This window comes from Lepeophtheirus salmonis, chromosome 6 (genome assembly GCF_016086655.4).
Source record: "Lepeophtheirus salmonis chromosome 6, UVic_Lsal_1.4, whole genome shotgun sequence".
In the NCBI taxonomy this organism is placed as follows: Eukaryota; Metazoa; Arthropoda; class Copepoda; order Siphonostomatoida; family Caligidae; genus Lepeophtheirus; species Lepeophtheirus salmonis.
Window position 1 is genome coordinate 21,953,553 of NC_052136.2, and position 17,454 is coordinate 21,971,006.

The 17,454-nt window shown below is 33.4% G+C and overlaps 1 protein-coding gene across 6 annotated transcripts in view; it reads left to right on the forward strand.

Moving 5' to 3' along the window:
* fra (neogenin protein frazzled) overlaps positions 1 to 16,550 on the forward strand; it is a 290,853-nt gene extending 274,303 nt beyond the window's left edge. For 5 of the 6 annotated variants that reach the window (XM_071889049.1, XM_071889048.1, XM_071889051.1 and 2 more), the window contains 9 exons: positions 6,809 to 7,257; positions 7,317 to 7,802; positions 8,793 to 8,939; positions 9,311 to 10,682; positions 11,054 to 11,077; positions 11,171 to 11,524; positions 14,938 to 15,372; positions 15,441 to 15,700; positions 15,775 to 16,550. In XM_071889049.1, coding sequence (XP_071745150.1) covers positions 6,809 to 7,257; positions 7,317 to 7,802; positions 8,793 to 8,939; positions 9,311 to 10,682; positions 11,054 to 11,077; positions 11,171 to 11,524; positions 14,938 to 15,372; positions 15,441 to 15,700; positions 15,775 to 15,876 — 3,629 coding nt within the window. In that variant the 3' untranslated portion in view covers positions 15,877 to 16,550. The remainder of the gene's footprint in view (positions 1 to 6,808; positions 7,258 to 7,316; positions 7,803 to 8,792; positions 8,940 to 9,310; positions 10,683 to 11,053; positions 11,078 to 11,170; positions 11,525 to 14,937; positions 15,373 to 15,440; positions 15,701 to 15,774) is intronic. The other variant, XM_071889052.1, reaches the window with a different exon arrangement.
* Positions 16,551 to 17,454: the final 904 nt, after the last annotated feature.

Genomic DNA, 17,454 nt, shown 5'->3' on the forward strand with positions numbered 1-17,454 from the left:
ATAATTTATGTATGTATAAAAAGACGTCCTTGGGTAGACTGTATATATTGCTCACTGATGTGTATTATATATCAATGCAGTATTCGAGGGGGAAAAAGTTTAGTTCAACTTAAAAGACTCTCGCTAGTTAATCAAATTAATTTTTTATTTTTAAATTTACCTGTTTTTATTATTTTGTGAGTAGCTACGTATGAGATTGCTCCTGATAAAGGGAGAGTAACACGCAGGATTAGTTAAGGAGTAATCTTCTATATTAGTAAAGTAAAATTTGTATGTTCGTCTACGGCTAATTACTCTGGGCCATGCTGGGTCTATCTATGGTTGATTAATTATTCTATTGTTTGGAGGAAATGGCTAACTATCAACCGATTTAGGGCCTTTATTTCATTTTCCTTTTGGGAGAAAAATGGCTGTAAGATTCAATAAATCGTAAACAATTTTTAGGTCCAATTCGGGCGTCCCTTAAGATTTAGTACGTCAAAACTTTGGACCCCTACATCCATCATAATAATTAATTAAAAGTATGCACATTAAACATATGTATTATTAAATTACGCATATAATTTAACTCGTAACAAGATAGCTGCATAATCACAGCCTTTCTGAAATGAACAGGAAAGTAATGATTAGTTAATAAGAGTCATAATATGTTAAAGCTCTGCTCTAATAGCACTTTCTTATGTTATAATAGTTATAATATGTATATTTCATTCGTCAATTTGATATTGTATGCATGTAAGCAAAATGTCTTCTTTATTATTTTGTTACGATGAACAAAATCCTATTCCATTCGTTCGTTCATAATAATAATCGTAAAACGAAATGACTTTTCAAAACTTGAACTCATAAAAATGACTGTTATTGCCCTGTATGTATATTAACAACTCTTTTTCCTTAGAAAATCATTTCAATTTCGTTATTTTTCCTCTTTCATCGATATTACAACTTTTGTCATGTTAGTTACATTCCAGTGGTGACACGCAACCTTACAATTTTATTCTAAAGTTATTATACTTAGCTTAAAAAAGTGTGGATTCCGTCACCACTATGTAACTCCTAACGGGTTATGAGCGTTGTTTCCTTATATTCATTTGCAAACAAAACGACAGAGAGTGACGCCATCTTGTGGCAAAATAATACGACTCCCTGAATGATATTATTATTAAAAGTATATATATAATTTTATGTACGTATGTTCTAACATAAAGGGCAATGTCAAAATTCTTCTGAGTATGAATCATTTTTTTAAATAATAAGACTGTCACACCAACTCGAGGATACAGATGACATCACTTCATCATTTCCTGGTGACGTATACAATTTTCTTGCCTTCCCCGAATTCACCTTTTGAATACATTGAGATTACGTAGTTATAGGATCTCCTTGATGTAAAAGAATAGTCAAAAATAGTCACTAGGGCGTCCTCTCTCCAGTCAAAACCTAACAGGCTGTCAAATTTCGCTCAAAAAATTCAAACTACTTCCTGATGTAATTTTGTTGTGATATAAATTGTGCTTTGAGCTTAAATGTTTCAAATTTTATAATTTCTTCAGACATAATTATCGTTTCAAATCCCATTGAGTTTTGCCACGATACTAGCGTCGTACATCTGTAGACAAGTCGTACCAGACGTTAAACAGTCCCTATTTATTATATGTAGAGTCATTCATGATGCCCTCAGAGCCTCTAATGAACGAGGAAGTATTCTTGATTCCAATTATATTTGGACAAAAATGGATCATTTGTTCATTATTTCGCCACTTGATAGTTTTAGCTTTGTTCCTGAAGTGAAAGATATCTTTGGACTACAATAAAAAAAAGATAAAATAACTGATTTGAATTCTAATGTCCAAGCCTGTTATGATGTTATTGAATAAAATAGAGGGAGTCATTTATAATATCAAAGAGATGCAAACTATTGCATTGCTTGGGGAATTGTCTTTTTTTGTCCATCTCTCCTTTTTTACAAACAATGGGGTATCCAGTATCACACGTCTTGTCTTATCAACCAATCAGTACCAGTGGTACATAGCTAGTGTAGAAGCCATTTTGTTCTGTAGCAGCTGTTTCTCTTCCTGCAGCAGCAACATAGTTGCGGAATAAATCATTTTAATTATAAATAAAAATCAGAAAGTAATAATTGGGGGTGTAAAAGGGAAAAGTGTGGTAAGGAAATGGATATGAGTTATACCAATGCGTTGCTGTTATATCTTCTTTTTATTCTTCTTTCCAGATTCAGGGTCTACGTATATAATATGCAACTCCATCTCGACCACCCTCTAGGTTTCTCCTCTCTCCCTCCCCGTAGTTTTAGCTGATAAGGAAAAGTGTTTATCTTCCGTATAGACCCTCGACATAATATACATTATGTTAATAATTAACAAAAACATAAAAGACACAAACAAATTTTATGATCAATGTATTTTTTATGTGATGTGTCCATCATATAATCACATAAACATATGTGGATGATAGTAATCTCATCTTCGTCATCTATTAGTTGTACAAGGGCATATCTCATTAAAATATTGTAAAATGTACTAATTATTAAAACGTCATTGGTTTGTTAGTGACTTTTATTGTTATTGGTTTATTACAAAAAAGAAATATGACTACTTGTACACACATATGTACCTAGTCTTGTGCCAGTCTTTATTTATTTGGTCCAGTCCAGTCTTGGGACCGGTCCTTCAGACCCTCATTTTCTAGAACTGATGTAAAAAGAAGAAATAAATTGGAGTTACGTTATCCAGGACCAAAACCTACTAAGTTTTAGGGCTGATCTGTAACGAACCGAGACTGAACTAGACGGGACTTAACTTTTCACTCCTAAATAAGGATCGATACAACACGATGTGTACATCCCTGTGAACTTATTATTGTTGGATTCGAGTATTACTCGAACTCACAAAAAATATTAATCGAAAGACTATACTAAAATTAGGCTCGGACTCCTTGAAAAAATTCCGATCAGAGTTTATTGATTCATTTACATTCTTTTATTATTTTAAACTAAAGGAAGATCACGTGGTGTTTCTTGAACAAATTTTGTTGTTTACCAAAAAAAAAAATGCTCTGCAATATTTCCATCTCAAGGTACCGCAGATGGTGTCACTGATAGATTAATTCATGATACTCTAGCTCTCCTAACGGACAAAAAGTATTCTGGTGTCCAACTAAATTTGAACAAAAAATTATCACGTAATGTCGTTACACCACTCGATTTTAGCATTGGTCCTAGAGTAAAAAATGCCTTTGAACAACAATAAAACAAGACCGAAAAAATGAAAGGCTAATTGAACGTCGCTTAATGTGAACGTGAAAAATGAACAGAAAGCCTGGACAGCGCTAATTTACGCTCAATATCCAGCCTGACTAACTTTGAATCATCAAAACTCGAAATATTAGAGTAAATATTAATCTCATCTCTACTTATTTTTTCATTAAGTTTATTGACTAATTCCTTATATATTTACGTGTCATATTTTTGGAGGAAAATTTTTTTGTTAGTCTAATTGGTGCATAGTTTTTTTGACTGCTTTATTAATGTAGTCAAACTGTCGCCTTAACTATTGAACTGGGACCCCGTCCACAAGCGAACATTTTCTGAGGAAAAGGAAAAATATGTATCTGTTATGAGCATGCATCCACACAAGACCGTCGTTCCATTTCACTTTAAACAATATGTATTGAAAATGGCTTCTAAAGTGGAAGAATCGGAAAAATTCCGTTAAAATTGCACAATTTGTATCTTGAATCAAATTATATCAAAGGGGAGTTATTTTTTACACGGCAAATGCGCTCATTTTCCCTTCTTTAATAACAGGATTTCCATGAGATACATCTACATTCTTAACCGGCTCAAATTAAGCAGATCTATTTTCCGTTAGAATAGGAAACTTTTTTTAATCCAAACAAAAAATATCCAGCATCGTTTTTAAAACGCTATTGTGATGACGGTGCTGTGGTGTTTATCGGAATGTAATTAAAGAGTTATACGTAGGGTGCCATATATATTTCTGGTCTAAAAATGAAAATGCAAATATTTATCATCAAAAATGGTTCTATTGTTTTTCAAAGTGTTCTCCAGCATGATTTATATATTTTTGCAGGGGCTCAAACCAATTGTCGAAGCTCTTTTTCCACTCCGATTGAGACACCTCAAAAACATCTTCTGGCGACGGAAATCGTTGACCCACATTTTTTTCTTGGTGTGCAGGAATAAAAAAGAATTCATTGGGTGCAAAGGCATGGCTGTACAGTGGATCACCCATCAATTCGACGTTTTTCCTGTTAAAAAAGGTGCTGGTTTGGGCTGATGTGTGAGAGCTCGCATTGTCATGGTAAACAATGATTCGTTTTCTCTTATTCGTTATCAGAACTCTGAACTGTTATTGCCCTTAGAACTGCCCGTCCTACGATACCCAAGTGGAACATTCGTCATATGACCAGTTTTGCCGAAGCAACAGGCGACCATTTGCTTCGAAGTGCTTCTTCCACGAACAACTTTCGTTGGATTTGGCTCGTCTTCGAAGACCCACACGGTCGATTGTTGTTTTGTTTCGGGCTCATACATATAGCTCCATGATTCGTCACCTGTGACGATCTTATAAGCGTCTTTTGAAGCACCGCGAGCGTATTTTTTCAGCATTCCTTTGCATTAATCGACCTGAGCCTTCTTTTGAGCGAAAGTGAAATTGTGCAGGATCAAACCTTTTTTACGGCCAGGTGTACATGCAATATCGAATGTATGTTGGTGGAAGAAATGCCCAAGGATGCCTCTATTTCACAGTATGTCACATGACAATCTTGCATTATCACTTCACGCACGGCACCAATGTTAACTGGCACGACGGCCATTTTTGGACGACCTTGACGGAATTTGTCTTTGAGCGTGCGTCGGCCACGATTGAATTCATTAAACCAGTTTTTCACAGTGCTATAGGATGGTGCTTCATCGGTAAACAAACATTTAAGTTCGTCAATGCACTCTTGCCCTGATAATCCCCGTCGAAAGTTGTAAAAAATGATCCCACGAAAATATTCAAGACCTTATTCCATTTTTTTGCCAATTTAATTTTTTCAAGTTACTGTAAACAACACAAATAATGGTCGTACGTCAAACATTCTGAGTACGATTATGCTACAAAAATGTCAACCCTACCAAAGGAAATGTCAAATTGCACCTGACAGCACTTACCGTAGCCTAGGTCAGAAATATATATAGCAGCCTACGTACCATTCTCGTCGCCAGAAGTCTAAGGGGGTATTCGAGTAAATGGGAGTCGCGGGACGGAGAGGAATGATTGTAGACGGGAAATTAATATGAACAGTTAGTTTATTTGGGAAATGATAAAAGACGACTTTAATAAAGGATATAATTGAAGAACGTACATTGGTTATTAAAACCAGTAAATATTACCACGAATGTACATGACTAAAATAAGTGGTGTTTAAATGAAAAAGGTTTAATATAATTAATTGTAAAACCATGCAAATATTTTAATCAAAGAATTTTTTTTTGTCTTGATACCTTTACTCGAGCTCGATAACAATAAATCGAATCCAGCCCTATTATTTATAAATATTATTCCATTAATATCATCTTCGTTTGATAGATTGAGAATGATAAAAATCGTTTTTTTATTATTCTCAATTATTGGGAAATTGGACAAGAAGTAGGAACTAGGTATCTAGGTATATGTATGCATCGATCCAGTAGAAACTCAGCATTTCTACCACTTCAATTAAATATTATTCTATATGTTTCTTACACACTTATACATATATTCTGTATTTTCCTCAGTAATGACCACTTAACTGTGTTATCATGTGTGTATTCTGTATCAAATTATGTTTTTCTATGTTACTTTTTCTTTCAAAACAACTTGTTCATAGACACTCAACCAACCAATTGGGTCAATTCAATTTTTCCGAGTCGAACAAATTATGTGTACCTAAAAAATGTGTTCATTGACATCATAAACTTTATCGTAATTGAAATGATACTTTTAAAACATAAAATGAACACGTTTCCAATTAATTTTGATGTAACTTCATCAAATGGCTTTATGAATAAAAAAAGACTAAACACTAATTAATCCCAATGATAAATTGTATTATTTGAGCTAAATCAAAGTAATAGAAGGTAAAAGTCACTATAAAATGCTAACAATTATTTTTTTGACCAATTAGAGACGAAAAAACTCGGATAATAATAATAAAAAAAAGATTATTCTTTCCACTGTAATATTTAATTTATTGTTTATACTATAGAAATAAGATTGTATAACAATATAGTAACATGTTAGGGTCTAGTTATTTAGTATATCTAGGAGAGATACATTTTTGATAGACGTTAAAGCTGAAGTCCTTTTATCTTTTGGTACTATTTTGATATCCAAATATACAGTTATTTTTCACTATTTTCCTTCATTCTAATGAAAAAGAGTGTTCTATTCTGATGGAACTTTGTTGTTTATGCCCCCAAAGTGGCAGACATCAACCATCCAGACGTCACATGAAAACGATATATACCCCATTCGCCTTGTTCACGTGTTTAGAGACGTGAGAAAATATTTCTAGACTGTCTTAGACAAGTTTACTTGGAGTACGGCTCTTTATTGTTCAATGGTTTATACATATATGAGTCGTCTTTCTTATTAGTTATAACTTAAAATAATCTTCACACCCTTGGGGAATCCTTTTCTTTTTTCGGTATTTCCTTTGTTGTCTTCATTTCATTGTGTTAAATTAGTACATATCATAATCATGAGTCTTTTATATTAATATTATTTATACATTTCAGCGTCTTCATTGGTTAATAGTCCGCCCAATTTCATTGTCAAACCCCGAAACCGGGCTGTACTCCAAGGTACAACTCTTATTTTGGATTGTGCTGCAAATGGTGTTCCTCAACCAGAAATCACGTGGCTGAAAGATGGTGCTTCTCTGGATATGAGTCATCTTGACTCCCGTCTTACGAAGCTTGGTAAAGGGAGTCTCAAAATCCAGGATTTAAACGCAGAAACCGACTCAGGAGCATATCAATGTCGAGCTGAAAATACAGAAGACTCTCAGGACGTTACAGCTATTGTTGAGGTGCATTCTGCTCCAGAGTTTGTGGTGAGGCCTTCAAATCAAATGTGTTCTGCCAAGGGGGACATTACGTTCGAGTGTAAGGTCCAGAGTTTCCCTCCAGCCAAGGTTCAGTGGTATAAGAATGGAGAATTGATTGTTACAAGTGATTACTTTCAAGTAAGTAATTTAAGATTGTATATTATCAAGTGTAAATTAATTATAATAATTGCTTTTAGATTGTAGATGGTTCGAATCTACGAATCCTGGGCCTCCTGGATTCTGATGCAGGGATGTATCAATGTATGGCAACCAACTCTGTTGGGAATGTACAATCATCAGCACAACTCAAAGTCATTTCCAATGTGGTTTCCCCTTCACTCTCATCTGTGTCATCATCTCTAGATAGTAGTCCTTCCAATGATGATCAAGGATCCTTTATCTTTTTGGATACACCTTCTGCTCCAATAGACTTCCATGTGGCTATTGCAGCCACTCGTTTCATTACTCTTACTTGGTCATCTCCATTAAATCCAGAGGGAACAATCCTTGGTTATACAGTGTATTACAAGGAAAAAGGATCTGAGCGAGAGCGGGTCATGAATTCCACACGAGGAGAATTATCAGAGGTCAACATTCAAGGACTTACTCCTGGAACGTCCTATGAATTTAGAGTTCTTGCATTTAATGAAAATGGTCGTGGAGAATATTCAGAGATGATCACTGTGAGTATTAAAGGATTTCCTTTCAATATTAATCCGAAATTTAACATATTATTCACCTTAACAAAACATAGCTGTTTTTATTCCACACAAAATCTATTTTTGGCCTCCCTCTATATTCTTTTCTTTTCTGTTCTCACTAATTATAAGTCCCTTGTTAGTTTTTATATTCTTTACACCTTTTCATTATGTATTTCGCTCGTAAGATTGATACCTGCTGATTACACATTAGGTATTATTTCTTTCTTACGACAAACAGCAGCTCAAAAAGTACTCATGGGAAATTAATCTCTCGCAGCTTACAAATGTACTTATACTTTTTTTATATTATATAGAAGTGGTGTGTAAATTTTTATTTAAATAAAATAATATTTTGTGAAAAGGGGACGGAATTGAATCTCTATTGAATCTTTAGCTAAATACAGCAAGATCTCAATAAAATATTTTTTCTTTAGAAAAAATACATGAAAAACTCGTTTAAAATAACCAAAGCCATAGCCAAAAATAAATGATGCAAGAACATATAGCAAAAGAACAGTTATTTCGTGTGTACGCAATTTGAAAATTACTCAAGAAGTAGATCGACTTCCTATATTGCAAATGAAAAAGTAGGGCAAATAATAATTATGGAGATGGACAGAATATTTTACTCAAATGCTTTTGATTAAGTCTTTTTGAAAAAGAGAGGGAGGGGATGTAATGTATTATATACTTAAAATGAAACGATTTGGTGTTTTCTTTTGTCGAATTTTTAGTGTCGTTTTCATATGAAAAAAAAGAAGAAAGAGAGGGGGTAAAGCTTCTTTATCCATTGACTGTATACAGTATATGTTTGGCGGCGTGTAAAGGAAGAACGGACGCTCTTTTCCTTCTCAGGAAGCGCGTCTTTGTGTTTTTTTAGTGTGTAATAAATAGTAAATTTTACTTTAGTTTATAAATGAGCGTCCTATGGATGGCCGCTTCTTGATATTGTGTGTTTTGGTCATTTTACAGGTGTCAACCCAGGATGACATCGATGTTCCGGGTCCTGTTCGGAACTTGAGATGTCGACCTACAGCTTCATTCTCCATACTTGTGGCTTGGGATACGCCATCAACGGATACTGGATTCATTACTCAGTATAAAGTCTGCCATCGACAGGTACAAAAATTATTATAAGAATTGAAAAGAGAAAAATAATCATAGAATCATGTTTATATAGTTGTAAGAAATATAACATTGGACGTTCAGAAAAAATTAAATTTTTCGGAAAATTTTCTAAAATAACTTCAATTATTAAATTTTTTGGAGAAAAATTTCAAAAATCCAAAGTTATTGAAAGAAAATCATTTTTTTTTGGAAAAAATTAGAAAAATTAAATTAAACTTCAAATGTTGAATTTTTTGAAAAAAAAATTTTAATGTTAAATTAATAGGGGTGCACATCCCCTCCAGCCAACTATAAATTCTTAGAACATCAAAATTAAGTGTTATACAATATATATGCTAACAAAGATTTATCTACTTTTTCAGGGTGAATACGGTTTTGAGAGATCCACAATCGTCAAGAAAATGAAGTATCATTTAACAGACCTCCGTGAGTACACGGACTACACTTTTTGGGTCTCTGCGTCAAATGCCAACGGTGAGGGGGTTCATTCAGAAGAAATCAAGTGCATGACCTATAGTGACATACCCGCGGATCCACCAACAAATGTAACACTTGAAGCGGCCTCCTCCAGATCAATTCTGCTCCGGTGGGAACCTCCTCCCAAAGAATCTCAAAATGGAATCATCTCTGGATACAAACTACGATACAAGAAAAAAGGTCGAGGAAAATCTGAAATTTTCACAACCGATGCGAGTCGGCGTCTCTTTGTCATTCCAAAACTTTTTGTTGGAACCGAGTATCAAGTCAAAATTGCAGCCATGACGGTGAACGGAACTGGGCCCTCAACTCCTTGGCTCTCTATATCCACTTTTGATTCAGATAGGGATGAGTCCATTGTTCCGAATCAACCATCATCAATTCGTGTTCGAGCTATGGATGATGAAATTGCCATAACTTGGACTCCACCAAAGGATTCACAAATCCTTGTACGTGGCTACAGAATGGGCTGGGGCAAAGGAGTGCCGGATGAGTACATACATGTCGTTGACGAAAAACAAAGATTTTTTCGCATAACGGACTTGAAACCCAATTCAGAGTACGTTATTAGTTTAAGAGCATACAATAACATCGGAGATGGACGACCCATCTATGAAACAGTGCGTACTCAAGAAGAATATGAAGAGGAAGTGTTAACGCCTCTGCTACCCCCTGTGGGGCTGCATACAATCGTACTCTCATCCTACTCTATTGTTCTCACCTGGGTTGACTCCTCACTACCTAAAAATCAAGTCGTTTCAGACTATCGCTATTACATTGTTAGATATGCTCCTGTGAATAAATCTCCCATCAAATATCAATATCGAAATTCTACAGATCTCAACTGTATGATTGACGATCTTAGAGCTAACGCAGAGTATGAATTTACAGTTAAAATAATCAAAGGACGGCGCATGAGTCCGTGGAGCTTAGTTGCAATGAATAAAACGCTTGAAGCAGAGCCATCAAGTGCTCCAAGAGACTTAATCATTGATAGTGTAGGTGATGGAACTGTGGAACTCTCTTGGATAGCTCCAAAGTATCCAAATGGCCGAATTAACGGCTATATAATTCAATATACAAAAAATAGAAAAGCAGCAGAGATAGAATGGTATGTGGAGGCCGTCGTTGGAGCCGAAACAGAAGCAACTCTCAATGGTCTTGATATGGACGCGAAATACTTTTTTAAAATGAGTGCACGTAATAATAAAGGCTATGGTCCAACGTCTCAAGTGGTCAGTTTCAAAACACCTAAAGGTATGAATGCTCATTGCCATTATTTTTTATTTTTGATAATAATAATTGTTGTAATACAAAACTTCAATAAAACATAGAGTGTTTTAAAAGTAATTAATTTTTATAAATGTTGTGTTCTTACATTACTTGCAATAATAACAAAAATAATCTTACTATATCATACAATATTTGTTTAATATGTCATATTAATATAGATTTTTATTTTTTTCGTTAATGCTTCTTTTTTTTTTCAATTAATTGTTTAGCACTTATTAAACTACTTATTAATAATTCACTTCATACTTCTCCAAATATCATGCACTGTTTTTTACTATGTGTTTTTTTTTCTTTCATTCTTTCATTGTCATCCATTCTGTAAATGGTTTCCTTAGATCCTGCTAAAAGCTACAGTCGAGGTAAGTCATGGTACCTAATTCCATATTTTTTATTCAATATTGACAATTGATCTACATATTATTCAATTAATTTTTTATATATGATTTTTTCAGCAAATGAAAATGTATCACCCATGATACTCTACGCCATTTTCGGAGTTGGAGCCGGGATTATTATTGTACTCATAATTGGAGGCACACTTTTGGTTCGATCCAAGATAACAGCCTCTATTCCGAATGAAAATCGTCATAATAAGAACTATATACATAACGACGTTGGTCATGGGGGTCCCTCAGCAAGAGAGAAGTTAAATCCTCCTCCACCTGATCTATGGATTGGGCATGATCAGCTAGAACTTAAAGCAATTGATGGAGATGAAACAGGAGAAACAACCCTGGGAAGGTCGACTCCTGATTATAGATCTGCGTCTTCCATGGATCGTTCTAGATTTAACGGACCTTTTTCTGGTAAGAAAGAAATTAATATTCTTCAGCAAAATCCTTTAAAATTTGTGTTACTTTAAGACATATATATTAATAATATATGTGCTTATGTATTTATAATTTAGTGTTAATCAACTGCTTTGACTCCGCTATGACATATGTTACCCTTTAATCTATACATAACGCTTTGGAAGTAAAATTTACTCCATATATATTATTAGAAAATTAAATGTGTCGGTACTGAATTATTTTACATAATTTTTTCATATTAAATAGCCTCCGATTCGGAAAGATCCTATACTATGCTACAGAATGGATGTAATCGTTTAAGTAGAGTTTTAATGGGAAGATCCCCGGTGGATCACTCCATCACAATGTCCACGGCTTTACTTTCTTCCATTAGTATCAACTCTAAAGCTGCCAGCCCTACTTTTTATAGCAGAATTCATAGATACCAATCAAAAGAGTGTAAGTTTGGTGGCTGGAGTTAAGGGATGTTCATATCATATGTGTGTGTGTGGTTTTTTTTAAATTTATTGTTTTATTCTCAGGACACAATTGAAGTAAAATTCAAAGTCATTATTTGATGTTTACCCAAATGTCATACTTTCTCCTTCTATCTCGAAATTGGAGACAGCGACACTGGATAATAGAAATTTAATTATTGCAACCTCTTGATAATAAGGAAATAACTTTGAAAATAGAGTATTGGAGTAGGAGGAGAGAAATCTCGACTCAATCTAACACAATTCCTCGAATAGGTATCCACGTAGGATTAGACTAGAGTTTGTACTGTATATTTCTATTTCTGTAAGTTGAGAGTAATTTTTTGATTTAGGAGATAATGGATTTGATTACATAGAAGTTCATCTCCATGATACATAATACGTTAATAATGAACATTTGCAGTATAATTACACAGTAATGGCTCATTTTGTATAAAAGAAAAAGTCACAGTGCTTTACTTAATGAGATGTCATCTCCTCTGGCCTCATTCTTCAGTCCACGGATCGACTCCGAGGAGAAAAATTCACTACCTCCCCCTCATAATGAGACATTCCTGAGATCCTCCCTATGATCTAACTGTCAGAATATATCAAAAAAGTCCAAGGTCCTATCCTCCTAATCCAATAATATATTTTTCACTTTGCGAAGTTAATTCCTAATTAGTAAGAGGTTGCGATGATTGGATTTCAACCATCCGCTGTCGCTGTTTCCAATTTTCTGATAGAAAGGGAAAGTATGACGCGCAGGCAAACTTAAACCATTTACCCGCTTTCAAGATTCTTCATTTTGATCTTAAAAAGAGCAAATCAAATGTTAATATATATGAGCACAATCTACTTTTTGGGCTTATGCAAGGAACCCTTAAACATATGGAATGCTTACGATTGTTTTACAGTCGTGGATGAGGTCATTGGTCGTAAATTAGATAAACTTAATTTGTGGACATATACATATATTGTTTGATAAGAAAGCTGCATAAAGTTATTGTTGAGAACTCATAAAAATCCATGCACCTTTTCTTGGGGAGGAACAAGCCATATTAGTTCACATGGGAAGAAAGGTTCAGAATTATGTGAGGGAAAAAGAACATACAGTTTATAAATACACCTTTATTCAATTTTTAGTCAACAGGCCTTTTAAAATTAATATAATATATTATATAAATCATCCTTCAAAATATCATATTCAAATAACAGGCAAATGCAATGTATGAAGAATTTATTGATTTGATGACAACTTAAGAATTTTTCCTTCTGACCTTTGCCTGAACTGTTATATTGTTATAGATTTATATCATCATTAAATTTTTTAAATTTTTTTTTCATTAAATTTAACACTTGAATAGAAAAGTGATAAAATAAATGACAATTTAAGAGAAAATACACTTCTAAGATTTTGGCATTGAAAAAAGATAGATTTGAAATATTCTGTGTTCATAATGATGTTGTAGATATGAAAGATTTAGACTCCTAGATAAAACTTAATGTCACTTGGGGTATAGAGTCATCCTCGGTTAGTTTGTTCTAGTTGTTCAGTTTTGAAATTATTATCCATTGATTCATTTAAAGTAACACCGGAGAATAACAAGCTGGACATAACAGTAGGAAGCATTTGAGTCTAGAAGACAGCAATTTGAATACATATCCCGAAAAAATGAATTAAATTGAATTTTCACATCCAAATCCATTGACAACGATTCTTCTTGTAACATAGTTAATATTTCATTTTTGGCAATTATCTCTTCTGGATGAATTTTCTGATTATTTTCTGCATGAATATTTCATTTTGAAACACACAAGGATCTGCTGAAGGCTTCAAATAATACTTCTCAAGTTGGTTGTACTGTAATTTGTATAACCTAAACTCTATACGTTTGTCAGCATTCTCATTGATGAAATCCTCCTCCTGAATGTACTCCTGAGCACACTTATGATTACTTTGAAGGTGCCTAGGTTCCTTAACATTGCCATGGAGTTGCTCTTAGCCAGGCATCTTTTTACAGAGGATTTGTCTTGAGGGAATTAATCATGAATGGAGGTAAATTGAGAGGTTGGCCAATGACAATTCAAAATAATATCAAGAATTGTACTTATAGATACAACGTTTGTTGTGCATGATGAGTGACTCACTTTGTTTAATGATAAACAAAGTACTAAAATTTGAAATAAACAGAATATCGTACTAACTAATAAATATTTTAGCTTGGATGCTATCAGGCTATGAATTATGATGCCTCAGCTAGTAGTGATATAATAACAAATCAATTATTACTAAAATATATATAATAGATCTTAGTATATATCAGATATGCGCCTATGAAATGATACTTTAAAAAAAAAAATTGAACGTTTATTGTGAAAAAATGGTGACAAATTGAATTTTCAAAGTATGCGCCTTCGCTAGCTACACTTTTCCCCCATCTTACAAGCAATTTACGGATGACTTTCCATAAAAATTGTTCGTCTTTGGCTGCAAACCAACATTGAGATTGAGAATATCAATAGTTAATTATATCTCTTCGAAAATAAACTCAAATTTCAACTTATAATTATGGAGAAGAGCTTCTTCATTTCTAAACACCCGAAACTGCCATAATAGTTTTTCTTCCTTATTATTTTAGGAAGAAATTATTTTAAATATATATTATATAATCGCCTCGACCAAAATTAATATTTATATTTTCCCTTGCGTGAGCCTTCCATATGAAATATAATTATGAATTCCATGGGGTTTGATGTAGTTTTATTTATTAATATATTTTATTATCTTTCACACATTTGGTTTTTTTTTTGGTAATTTCTGCACAGACCTTTTTCTATTTTGCTGCTTTGGCGAAGCCGAAAGTCGATCCTTTCTCTTCAGTTTGAGATGAATAGCTTATTAGTATTTCTATGATCCTTTATTAAAGTACATATTATTTCATTTTTCAGCTGTGGTGTCTTCTCAAACCAATGGCAGTTGTAATGGAAGTGGCACTTACATAAGATCTCAGTATTCCTTAGACCCTCCAAGCCTTCGTTCCAACAATCCCGTCATGTCTTTAGAGAGTCCCGATGATTTACCTCCTCCTGGTTATGATCCATCATTGTGTGCACCCTCTGAAGACTGTCCGTCATCGACAATGGGGGATCTACCATGGAATCATACAACAGCATCCTCATCCATTGATGGAAGCTCTACGGCGAATCAGAGTGGATCTGGAGCAATTATTTCACAATTACCACCCATGTATCTCAGTTCTGCAATGTCTACTACATCGAGTGATAACTCTTCATCTGTTAGTAGTGCAACTAGGAACTCTAAATTTCCTCTTAAAAGTTTTCGAGCTCCCTCGCCTAATTCATCGCATCAACCAAAGAATCCATGTAAATACCCGTTGTAAATCCAATGTAAACTTACGTTATTCAAAATGTCGTGTATTTTGTTTTTTCAGTGCGTCCAACTCCTTCTAGTCCTTTTAAACGTCCCTTGATTGGGTCACTCAACATGGGTGGTTTACTCAAGCTAGGATCCATTAGTAGTGAGAGTCCGTCGTCTTGTTCCTCCTCATCTACAGGGGCCTCCTCCTCATCTAACCAAAATTCTAATAGTCAATACTCTACTGGCCACTTGCCAGCCATAGCAGACGTCAGATCTCCAGATGTTTTACATCCTCAAAATGGCCCCTGCGATTGTTTAAGTCATCCTATCCCGGTAAACTTTATATTATATTATTTATTTTTTATTCATATGCCAATAACAAATCTCTTTTTGTGTTTGTTTTCCAGCATTCATTAAGCACGGAAGAACTAAACGCGGATCTCAAAAACTTAGAAGGCTTAATGAAGGATTTATCCTCAATGGGCCCAAGTAATCAATTCAATTGTTGAAATAGAGTTCTTTGTTGTTACTTGACGGATTTAAAAACTTTATATGTTTTCAATTTTTTTTATACATATAAGTCATTTTTTTATCATTATTTATTTGTTTCTCAAGTATTCGACGCGCAGAGTTTGAATTTTTTAAATGTAGTTATTAGTATTTGATTTTTTTCATGGTCTCAAATCAATTTAGTATATTAAGTCCTTCAAATCATTACAAAAGTAATCAAATTAATCAGAGTAAATATTGAATATATATAGAGAGAGATGAAACTAAGGAAGGGGAAAACTAATTCTATTTTAGAATATAAATCAATTCTGTAGCTCTTTTTTTTTTTTAACAATTTCTTTTTATAGAAAATTAATTCCTTTTTAAATCATCATCATCTATGAATTGAAACTAATTGGGTATTTAGTCAATTTTTTTATCTACAAAGTTTTTGATATGAACTGTGCTGCGAATCGTCTTTCTACAATCTTTTTGTGTGTACATAACTTTAATCAATTGATTAGAAAGAAATGACTTGTTCGAATCTACATAAGTTAATTATAAATTCCTTATAAACTCTCTCTCTCCCCCTCCCCCAACCTTCTCCAATCCATTCCCACACAGTCGATTCATTCAGACCTACTTCTTATATTATTATAAATCTTTATATGAATATATTCAATTAAGTAAGTAATTAATTTGTAATTATTATCCAAAGACAGGCACGAGGTTTTTTTTTTGTTTTTTTGTATGTATATTTACTATTATTAATTAATGATTAATATTAGTAATTTTAGAAAATGACTTTTTATAAAATTATATATTAAATATATTTAAAAATATATAATTATCTTTTAAAAAACGTTCACTTTTAATACAACTACCTATGACTACTACAAATATTTATAAATGTGATGTACTATTTTAGAAAGAAGAAAAATATATGAAAATATTTTACAATAAGTTTAAAAATATGTTGTTTCATAAATGATTGTTCATAGGTATTTGCGGTGAGGACGGACGATCTTCCTCCTACTGTTTAGGGGCTTGTGACTAAGTAATGTTGCTCGTATATCCAAATTATTTGCTCAAGGCAAATGCCACATTTATTGGAATTTTCTCATTTCATTTACAAATAATATATTATGTATTAAGTACATAATAGATATGTATTTTGTTATCTCAGTTGTTTCACTTTGTTCAAGGATCATCATATATGATTAGGCACAAAGTTATGACTTATAAGTTATAGCCTATTAATAGGGAAGGAATTGCGGTGAGCGTAAATTTTTAAAAAGTAGATGTTGTTAAGAGCAATATGAATGCCCTTACTAAATTTTTCCTCCCTATTTTGAAAAGAGAGCTAAGGGGACTATTGTTAGTGATGTAAATTGTGTGAATTTTAAGCAGGCCAGTTTTTGTGGCATTGATCATCTGAAGAGTGAATTTTCTTTTCTTTAGCAGTTGTCATTATTGTTTAATTTCTGAGTTGTGAACTTCTTCCCCTAAATAGATTCAAATATACTTAAAACCTGATCTCAACAAAGTCCCAAGGTTACTTTGTCTTTTATGAGCACACAAGAATGTTGGAAGTTATA